Source organism: Myiozetetes cayanensis, unplaced genomic scaffold, assembly GCF_022539395.1.
Source record: "Myiozetetes cayanensis isolate MyiCay16 unplaced genomic scaffold, myiCay2020 scf6-25, whole genome shotgun sequence".
In the NCBI taxonomy this organism is placed as follows: Eukaryota; Metazoa; Chordata; class Aves; order Passeriformes; family Tyrannidae; genus Myiozetetes; species Myiozetetes cayanensis.
In genome coordinates, this window is record NW_026087853.1 from 55,178,748 (window position 1) to 55,189,256 (window position 10,509).

The 10,509-nt window shown below is 65.3% G+C and overlaps 1 protein-coding gene across 1 annotated transcript; it reads right to left on the minus strand.

Moving 5' to 3' along the window:
- Window positions 1-651: 651 nt before the first annotated feature.
- PKP3 (plakophilin 3) lies at window positions 652-10,068 on the minus strand. Its single transcript, XM_050336033.1, has 14 exons — window positions 10,015-10,068; window positions 7,143-7,326; window positions 6,106-6,182; window positions 5,197-5,906; window positions 4,660-4,783; window positions 4,329-4,533; window positions 3,917-4,091; window positions 3,579-3,696; window positions 3,195-3,362; window positions 2,691-2,876; window positions 2,271-2,424; window positions 1,810-2,002; window positions 1,572-1,659; window positions 652-1,269 (listed from the first exon to the last, which is right to left on the minus strand). Exons 1-14 carry the CDS (start codon window positions 10,051-10,053, stop codon window positions 1,234-1,236), a joined length of 2,457 nt encoding a protein of 818 aa, XP_050191990.1. The 5' UTR covers window positions 10,054-10,068; the 3' UTR covers window positions 652-1,233.
- Between the last annotated feature and the right edge of the window lie 441 nt (window positions 10,069-10,509).

Below are 10,509 nucleotides of genomic sequence, written 5' to 3' on the forward strand. Positions count from 1 at the left end.
AGGGCCAGGTGGGCATCGTTCAAGGCCTTTATTTCAGGGGTACACAGGGCTCGGGGGGTTTGTACACGGAGACCTGGGGAGGCAAACACCCCGGTAGCCCCAGCCGGGACCACGCCGGGTGTTGCTCACCGAGGGGGCCACGCCAGCCCCGGATGCAGCCCTTCTGGCAGCACCACCCACTTCCCCAAACCCTCCCACCCCTCTACCTACTCCACCCTCGGGGTGTGCTATGCCCTCCAAGCGCAGGGGCTCCTTCCAGCCCCAAACCTGCCGGCAGCCCAAAGCCACCCCACAGCCCACCTGAGCTTTGGACCTGCTGCCCCACCTGTGCCCAGCACCGAGGCAGCCGGGGGCACTGGGGGCATCTCCCCACCTATGGGGCGATGCCGCTCAGCAAACACGACCCGGCCGGCCCTGCCCGGATCCCACTCCTGCCGTGCCAGCTGGGCCCAGCCCTGGCAGCAGCTGGCGAGGAGCGGCAGTGGCGGCTCTGCCACACTGGGACAGTCCCCACGGGGTGACAGATGGGCTCCAGGACACCACAGCTTCCTGCAGTGAGGGCATGGGCAGTCCCAGTCACATACATCCCTCTACCCGACAACACCGGCAAAGGGGGCACACAGCACCACGTCACCAACGTTGCTTCCCAGCTCCCTGCAGCCGCTGTGCCACCCCAGAAACTGTGGGAAGCCACCTCAGAGCCCTCTAAGCCCCCCTAAGCCATGCAAAGCCCCATCCCCACCCAGCTGGGGCACAGCACGTGTATTCCACAGCACAGCCTGCACTGGCACAGGGCACCGACACCCACCCAGCCCCATGGCTCAGGGAGCTTGGATGAAGCTGCCCTGAAAGCCCCCCTGACCCAGCACTGCTCTACAGGAGCCTTCCCAAATTCGTGTGGTTCCTCCCCCTCTGTCAAGCTGCAGGACAAGCCAAATTTTGCACCCTGAGGGTGGGGAGGGTCCCCAAGGGGTGCTGTGAGGCAGACCCCTACTAATGGGGTCCCTGTGGGGCCCCACAGCAGAGCCAAAAGCAGCCTCTGGGTTTAAGGCTGGGCAGGAGGGAGGACAAGTGTCCCTCAGCAGGGGAAGGGGACCCAGCAGAGGAGGGAGGCACATGGGATGTGGTGGGGACTAGGCTATGGAGGGGGGGGTCTGATGGCGAGCAGCCTCTCCAGGGCATAGCTGGCAGCACGGAGCATCCCAGTAAGGCATTCCAGCTCCCAGGGTGTCCTCACAGGCTGAGGAAGTCCTCCTTCCGGTACCCCTTCTGCAAGGAGACAGGTTCCCATCACACAGGGCAGTGGGAATGTGCACATGGACCCCTCTGCTCCAGCACCCACAGGCCACGCTGTCCCCACGCAGGGCTGTCCCCAACCCATCTGCATAGGGACAATGCTCTGGGATGTCCCCACCTCTCAGAAGGGGCAGGCATGGAGTGGGGACCCACTATGTGCTGGGAAGCACTTGGATGGTGTGGCTCTCCAGGGTGAATCCCCTGGCCTTGATTCCCTCGGGATCCCCCCTCAGAACCCCCACAAGGATGCACGAGGCTCCAGAATGGGTACATACCATCTTGAAGTCCCGGTGGAGCTTGGTGTACTGCCACATGTTTCCCAGGAGACTCGCTGCGGCCCGGGAGGACTTCTCGTTGTCCGAGCTGGGACAGGGATAGGATGCAATGAGTTTTGGGGATGGCTGAGCCCACCAGCCCCAAGGAGACCACCCCAGAGGGGCCCGGAGGGACTGGGGGCTCAGCACGGGTGGGGAGAGGCAGGAGGCAAAAGATTGGAGCCCAGGGAGCTCCCACCTGTCCCGTCGCTTCTTGATGAAGAAGAGCTTCCTGAGGCCATCAAAGTAGACGATGTCACGGGCAGCCATGGGGCTCTCCACCACCAGGTTATTGAGCACGGCGATGATGTTCACGATGACATCGGCGGGCGGTGCCTTGTCCCCCACGCTCCCTGGCAGCTTCTCGATCAGGTGGCTGACCACCTTGGTGGCTGTGGGCAAAGGGCACGTCAGGGCTGGTGGCCAGACTCAGGGGACATGCGGCAGTCCCCGGGGGGCAAGGAGGGGACACAGGGTCGAGCCGTGTCTGGGAACAGGGGATGGACCAGCCCGTATGCTCAGCTGTGAGCAGGGATGGAGCAGGCAGGATGGGGCTGGGACGGGGCTGGGGTTAACTGGAGACCAGACTGAGGAGGAAAAGGTTGCAAGGCACACATTGGGCACCCCCCCGCCCCAGCCTTGAGTGCCCCCGGCACTCACACATCTCATCCTTGTTGCGGGCATGGCGGGACAGGTTGCGGATGAGCCCAGTCAGAGAGCGCAGCTGGTGGTGGTCGGCGGTGCGGACACGGTCCAGCACGGGGTTCAGGATGCGTTCCTGCTCCAGCGCCAGCCGGCTCAGCACCCCTGCCCACTGCCGAGGCAAACACACCTGCGTGGAGCCTCCCGAGGGCACTCACCACTCCTCCTCCCCTTCTTTCTCCTCTTCCTCCTCCCCTTCCTCCTCCTCCTCCTCCTCCTCCCCCTCCCCCGGGGCAGATCGGGGTGATCCCTGCCCAGGTGATGACCCAGGAGAGGAGGTGCCTCCCCCTCCCGGAGGTGTCCCCCATACCCAGGCACAGTTGTGAAGGCCACATGGTGGGGACCACCAGGCTCTCCCCGGGCACCCCCGCTCCTCACCCTGCGGTCCCCAGCCGTGATGTTCTGCAGGGCACCCGAGGCCGCCTCCGTCGTGTGCTTGTTGAGCTCGCAGCGCTGCAGCAGCCGGTTGTAGATGCCCACGATCTGCGGGTTCCAGAGCCACTCCATCCCCTTGGGGTCCTTGGAGACCTCCGTGAAGGTGACGATGTCTGCGTTCAGGTAGTGCTGTGGGACGGGGGCACCATTAGACTCAGGAGGTGGCCCCTCCACAGTGCCCCTCACTGCCAGTGTCCCCTCTTTCCTGCCTGGGCAGGGACCTGGCAGGTCACCCTGGCTGCGTCATGCCCTGTGGCGTGGAAAAGCGGGGGTTCAGCACCCTGATTCACCCCAAACACCTGATTCACCCTCTGCTGAGCTCACCCGTGTGTCCCACCCACCCACAGAGGCTGGCGTCCACCTCCGCCCCAGCACCACCTCTGCTGCCAGCGCTTCCCAGCGCCAACCCCACCCCGGTGACACGGCCACCACATGCCCCCCACTGACCTCACGGGCTTTCTTGCTCTGGGGGCTGAAGCAGCCCACCAGCTCCCCCGTCATCGTGCCACCAGCGCTCCTCCTGTGGCCCTCAAGGCGCTGGAGCGAGGACGGGGGCATCTCGTCGTACAGGCGGTAGGAGAGGTTGCGCAGGACACAGACTGCGTTCTCCACACTCTGGTAGGGAGATGGGACATGATGGTGCCATCCTGTGCCACCTGCCAGGTTGTCCCCCACTGGCACAGCCCCTGGGGTGCGATCCCATGGGGCTCCATGGCCAGCCACGGCACCGGCTGTCCCCGCTATGCCCAGGGAGCCCGGATGGAGCCAGGCTGGCTCTCCCACAAACACACCAAGACATGCCTAGGCCCCCTCCAGTACCCAAGGCCTCACCTTGTCCTCTGACTTCCCCACTTCCAGGGAGCTATTCACGTAGTGGATCATGGAGTCCACCAGCCCATGGCATTCACGCATCTTCTGCCGGGTCTGTTGGCTGGCAGAGCTCAGGTTCCTGCACAGGAATGGGGGTCAGTCTCAGAGAGAAAGGGATCCCCCACAGCCCCCTCCTGCCCCAGGAACCCCATGGAGCAGGCAGCTGGTACTACTCCATGGGGCTGACCAGACTTTGCCAGGGTACACAAGCAGGAGGGACCAAGCCCTGCAGACCCTGCTCTTACATCTCTTCCTCAGCCCAAAACTTTGCCCCCAGTGGAAGGACCCAGAGCAGCTACCTGAGGAAACCTGTGGAGTTATAAAAGATCTCTGCCTCTGAGGGGTTCTGCTGGATGACACCTGAGCCCCCCAGCCCAGAGAGGGGGACCAGGACCAGGTCTGTGAGCTGCTCCAGCGTGTCCCGTGCCAGGCGATCCTTCAGGTTGTCGCTGGAGGAGAGATTCCACAGGATCCCTGCACAGAGGGGGATCCTCAGTACCAGAATGGCTGGAAAGCACATCCACCCCAACTCACCTCCCTGGGGGGGCTCATACTGACCGCCCACAGCCAGGAGCAGCCGTGGGGCAGGGCAGGTGACAAAGGATGCAGAGGGGTCAGCCCCGTGTAGCATCATCCCAGATCTGCTCACAGGATGGGAGGGGGGAGTACACTGCCACCCCTGGGGCACCCACCCCGCCGTTGTCCCCCAACCTGTGACGTTCTTGCGGAGCTCGTCGTCGGGCTCTCTCAGCGTGCGCATGAGCTCGTAGATGCCATTCTCCTCCACCAGCGCCAGCTTGTTCTCGGCGTTGTCATAGATGAGGTTGCGCATGGCGCCGGTGGCGTGGCGCTGCACCTCCTGGTTCGGGCTGTTGAACAGCTTCACCAGCTTGGGCATGGCCTGCAGGCTGCGGGCCTGGGGGACAGCCCCGGGGGTCAGACACACCACACTCCCAGGGCTCCCTCCAGCCCTTCCTCCCCCTGGGGCGCCCACTACGGTGGAGGGGCTGGGCTCTCTTCTCCCACAGCTCCAGGGGCTCACCTGCTTCTTGGCGCTGCTGTCACTGTAGCACTTGTGCTGCAGGTAGGCAGCACCCAGCACCTGCAGGTTGGGGTCGCTGGCTATCAGGTACTTCACCGCCGAGGGCAGGTCGATGTCGTCAAACCTGGAAGCACAACCAGGTGAGAGGGAGCCCCAGTACAGTGTCCCACAGGGTTCTCCATCTCTGCACCCACTGCATCCCACTTCTCCAAGGAGCCCCATGAACCCTTCTCCCTCTCCACCACATCCCACATCTCCCAGGAGCCTCCCAGCCCATCTCCTTGCACTGCGCTCCAGGGTGTGGGACTCCACTCCCAGCAGGGTGAGCACCTTCCTTCCCCTCTGTCTCAGGATATGTCCAGGAAGGAGCCAAGGCCGCAGGCAGGACGCACTCAGAGGTCAGCCCGTGTTATGGGACTAAACTGTGCCCACCATCCCATTCCCCCTCCCGCATGCCGTGTGCCTGGTGGGAGCTGGAGGGGTTCACCCTCACGGGATCAGTACTAAGCGTCCCCAGAGTGGCCCCGTGGCACTCACCCCCCGACGTGGTGCCCAAGCAGCGTTCCGTGCCCGTTGTACATCTCCATGGCACGCGGCTCTGGGAGGTGGTGGCCAGACTCGGCCAGGCTGCGCACGGAGGGGGCGCGGGAGCTGTGCTCCCCCAGCCCCAGGAAGGCGCCCGTGCTGCCCGTGGACACTCCGCCAAAGGAGCCAGCGCTCAGCCGTGAGCGGTTGTTGCTCTGGAAGCGCTGGAGCGTCCTCATGGCGGGTGCACGGATGGTGCGGCTCGGTGGCCCCTCGGCGCCCTCCAGCCACTCGCAGCCGGCCTTGGCGGCCGTGCCGGCACTCAGTTGCCGCTCGAAGGCGAAGGAGCGGGCGAAGCCACCGCCGCTGCCTCCCTGGTTCTTGTAAAATGGGCGGTCCAGCTGCTCTGAGAGGACGCTGTAGCGGTCGTCAGTGAGGCCGGGGGGCTGGAGCGGCCCGTCGGCCAGGCGCAGGGAGCGCAGCGACAGCGTGTCGAAGTTCTGCCGGCAGCGGTAGTTGCGCTCATGGAAGGAGCTGGGCCGTGGAGATGTGCTGGCCGCCTGTGAGGCCGCGTAGCCAGCGCTGTAGCCCCGCGCCTTGCCCAGGCCCCCGTTGCTGATGGTGGCCACACGCTTGTGCGGGGTGAGGTCCACAGCCGAGCGAGAGGACCAGCCACTGCCCCGCAGGGTGCCGAAATCCCTCTTGGCCAGCGGCTGGTACAGCTAGGGGGGCGAAAACAAAGACTTAGGAAGGGCAAGGGTCCCATCCCTGTGTCCCCACTGTGGGAGAGGAAAGGATGGAGCCCAGAGCCCTCCTCAGCACAACCAAAGCTACAGCTCAGGCTGAGTCTCTGCCGGCATCCCCAGCCAGCTCAGTGATGGGCACCGGCACAGGGTGGGGGACAAACCCCCGAGTACATACCGAGGTTTTGGGGTCCACACCATTACTCTGAGAGCGAGAGCTGAAGGAGGAGTGCAGGGTCGTGCCGTACTGACCACCTGAAGGATGGCAACAGAGGGGGCAACACAAGCATGGAGGAGTTAAAGGGAGGCCTAGGAATCCAAGACCCTCCCCCCCAGCTCATCCCAGGGGGAACTGCTATGGGAGCCATGGCAGCACCAGCGGCACTGTGGGGATGAAGGGGTGGGAGGAGGCTGCCTTCACCTGCCTGCTGGCCACGGGGAGCAGAAGTGGCCTCCCCGCCCTGCATCATGCCCCGACGGCAAGGGCACTAATTGCCACCTTGGCGGGGACGCGGCAGCTCAGCCCAGTCCCCTCTGCCGCAGCTCAATCAGCAGCCCAGGCATCCCCCAAAGCCAGCCTTGGCTTCTTCCCCTGGGATGGGATGCTGACAGGGATCTGGACACCCCACTGCACCCATGGGCACTTCACACTGCCTGTCTGCTGTGCCAGCACCCCAGGGCTGCCGGCAGGACGGGATGGGGACACCACCAGCCACAGTGGTGACTCACGCCTGCACCTCGGGAAGCCCTCGGGGGGCCAAAGGGGGGTCTGTCCCCACTGCTGGGATCCCCCAGCACAGGGGTCGGGGATCCTGCGCAGTGCCAGGCGAGGCGGTAGGGCGGAGGCTGCCGGTGCAGACGTTAAATGGAGGAGCTGGAGCCTGGCCAGTGGTGCCGCTCAGGGCCGGGGGGGCTCCACCAGGGCGGGGAAAATCTCCCCCCTCCCAGCCCAATGTGAGGCACTGGACCCTCCCCAGTGCAAATCCCTCCAGGGGCAGGTGGGGGAACTGAGGCAGGACCCCGAGTGTGGTGAAATGAGCCCGTGCTGGGGACTGTCCTACCCCTGTCCCAGTGCTGGGGGTGTTCAGGTGTGTTTGGGGGCCTTCGCCAGGGTGGGGGGTCACCCCGAAACCACCAGCCAGGGATGCGGCTGGATCCCAGTGCCACCCAAGGGGTTCCCACCACAAGTGCCTGGGGTCCCGACAGGTCTCCCACCTCTGGTGCCGTCGGTGACGTCCTCGGGGCGGGTGGGCGCCGCGTGCCCCCGCAGCATCATGCGGATGCGGACCTGCTCCTGGACGCGGGCGCTGCGCAGGCGCTGGGCCTCGGCCGCCTCCCGGCCACGCTCGTCCAGCTGCCGGTCCGAGGGCAAGGCCAGGGAGCAGACGCCGGACTCGGGCTGCAGGGCCGACAGCAGGAAGGCGTTAGTCTCCTGCATGGCGGCGGCGTGGGGGGCCCCGGCCAGCCCGGCCGCCCTGCGCAGGTGAGCGGCGGCTCAGCGTTCCCCAGCCCTAGGGAGGCTCCGTCCCGGCCCGTCCGTCCCGCCCCACTGCCACGCCTCGCCGCCGCTGCCGGCGGGAAGGAGGGGGCCCCACTGGGGCCACCGTCACCATCGTCACCATTGCCACCGTCGCAGGTGGAGGAGCCCAAGGGCGACCTTGCGGGGTCAAGGGCATGAGGGAGGCGGGTGGTCCAGGGGTCTGGGGGTCATATCTTGGGAAAAGCCAGGATCCTCTCAGGCAGCTGTCTCCTTTACCTCCTTGGAGAGCCCTGGACCCCCCAGCAGCCTCCTTGTTGATCCCCAGAGATCCACGTGGCCCTGACACTGAGTCCCAGACTTTGTCCCTCCGGTGAGCTCGAGACCACCAGGGAACCTCCTAGGAGAGCCTTGACCCCCCATATGACCTCTCTGTAGAGTTCTGGGCCCCTGCATTGTCCCTCCAATGAGCCCCATACACCCTACATGGCCTTCCAGGAGACCCTTGCACTCCCAGGAAGTCTGCAGCCAGCCCCGCACCTCCCACATTACCCACCACTAAACCCCAGGTATCCTCCCCAGGGACCCCCAGACTCCTGAGCCACTTTCCAGGGTCACGCCAAACCCTTTGGCAGCCACACAAGGACCCCAAGCCCCCAGGTGGCCCTTGGGTACTGGGGGCCAGCCCGGAGCAGGGTCTCCCTGCAGTAATTCCTGGCTAGGCCCTCCCTGCTTTGCTTTTCAAATCAGCCGGGGAATTAAAAAACAACAATAATAAAAAAGGGGCGGCTGGGCGCCGCGGGCCCGCGGTGACGAACGCGGTGACTCAGACCCTGCTGCCATCACAGGTACTAATTAGCCTCACCCCACCTGCCGAGCCCGGTACAGCCGGACGGGGGGCCACCGCGTTCCCCCACAGTCCAGTGTGCTCAGGATCAGCTCCCAAAATCCCCCCGGGGTCAGGTCATGCCGCCCTCCCGCAGCCCCAGCTCTCTGACCGAGCTGCTCATCTCTGCCCAGAGTTGTGGTCATTCTCAGCCCCGGCCGGGCAGCGGCTCTGCCCCTGCTCAGGGACACGGTGGCTCGTCCCTAGCCGGGCTGGGCGGTTTGGGGCGAGCGTAGCCACGCGGTCCCGGCTCCACAGCCAGCCCTGGCTCAGCTTGGCGTCACCGCGTTCCGGGCTGGGCCGGCTTTACAACACCCGGCAGATGACACCAGGTCTGCGCTTCGGTCGGGGGTGAAAAGGGCGGCTTGTCCCCGAGGAATGTGCCGCCGTCAGCAGGAGCCGAGGCCGGGGCGGGGTGGCAAGAGCTGCGGGCCAGCATTTTGGGGTGACAGTCCCCTGGTGGCCTCCCCAAAACCCTCTCAGTGCCACCATCATGCCAGGGACCCACTTCCCCGTCTGCAACGAGGGCTCCAACCTCACGGGTTTGTGCGGGGCTCCCCTTCGCTCAGGGGTCACCCCTGACCCTTTTAGGGTACAGCACGCAGGAAAACCCCCGAGGCTCCCCGCTCTTCTCCCACCTCGGCACCGCCCCACGGGCGCACCGGGTTTGGCAGAGCTCAGCGGGCGCTCCCAGCGCTCCGAGCCCAGATGAATCACGGGTTCTTCCCGCAGCGGGCGGGGAGGGGGCGGATCGCTCGCTCTGCAAGCCAACGCTTGCCCGCCGTCCCCGTGCCAGGATCCCGGGGGATCGGGGCCATCCCGGGAGCCCCCCCAGCCCCAGGGGACAAAAGGGCTTCAGGAACTCCCACAAGCCCGGCAGCCCCACTCTCCCCGCTTCTACCTCCCGACACTACCCTGCAGTTTCCAGGTGGAAACTGGGGGGTCTCGAGGGGCTTGGGGCAGGTTCGGAGCCGGAACGGGCACCTCTTGCCTCGTCAAGCGGCTCCCTAATTGGGGAAGGGTCGAACGGGAGGGGGACGCGCCAAGGGACTTAAAAACAGCAAATCGGCACAAAAAACCCGCAAAAAACCCCTAAACAACAAACCACACAACAAAGCCAGAAAAATACCCACATAAAACCCCACCAGAAAACAACACAAGATATTCGGAGCTAAACTGACGGATTCCCGAGAGGCTCCGACCGTTGCCAGGGGTGGTACAGAGTTAAACAAACGCAATCGGGGTGTCCCTGAAGCTGTTGCTGACCGTCCTCAGCCTGGAGGTACCTCTGTCACTCTCTCGTGGGGTGACAAAGCCACGTTCCCAGGGAGACCCAGCTCCTGGGAGCACCACATCCTCTCCCACCTCCCCACCCCCCGAGCACCCCTCAGCGCCCATCCTCACGCCCGGGTCCCCCAGGTGTGGCCGTGCCCCCCGGTGCCATCGGCGTTCGGGCAGGGAGTGGCTGGTGCAGCTCCACACAGCCCGGCCACCGCACCCACGTGCCAGGAGCCACACCAGGGACACCGAGGCATGAGGAGGGAGGGAAAAACCTCCTGGCTACAGCTGGACAGAGTCTGGCAGCCGCCCGACCCAGTTGTTGGAGTCCCAGACCCCGGCACCGGTGGATGGGGAGGGGTGGCAGGATGGGTGGCACCAGCTCTCCCTGGGGACCCGCGGTGGGGACAGCCACTGCGATGGCCACAGGACCGACTGGCACATACCTGGCTGGGTGGCCCCGAGGGGCCATTGCCCTGCAGCATCCTCCCGGCAGGCAGGTGCACCCCTGGGTGCTGCAGGGGTGCGGGTGGGCGCCGGCGTCTGCAGCAGGCGTGGGGCGCGCGGGGCCCGCCCCGCACCTCGCCCAACCAGTCTCCTCACTGAGGTTTTGCATGGAACCCGCTCGCCTCCCCGCCAAGGCTGGGCTTTCGGGGCTCACTGTCGCTCCTCAGAACCGTCAGCACAGCGGGAGTGCTGGTGGAGGGTTCGGGTGTCCCAGCCCCCCCCAGGTGGAGCCATGTCTCAGCCATGTCCGTGGTGTTGTAAAGAGTCCCCGTGGATCCCCACTGCCACCATGGCCACGATCCAACATGTCCTTCTCACTTCATCCCCGTGAATCCCCAGCATGGGCCACCCATTGGTGCAGCAGGGAGACTTTGAGGGTGCCAAAAGGAGAAGAGGGAGGGGAGGTAGAGTTTGGGGGACACACAAGGTTTTTG

Coding starts and splice junctions, on each gene's coding strand:
- PKP3 (XM_050336033.1), bottom strand. CDS start 10,053: ATGCTGCAGGGCAATGGCCCCTCGGGGCCACCCAGCCAG. Junction 7,327..10,014: donor CCTCGGGGCCACCCAGCCAG/GTATGTGCCAGT, acceptor TCGGCCCTGCAG/CCCGAGTCCGGCGTCTGCTC. Junction 2,425..2,690: donor TCACGGCTGGGGACCGCAGG/GTGAGGAGCGGG, acceptor TTGCCTCGGCAG/TGGGCAGGGGTGCTGAGCCG.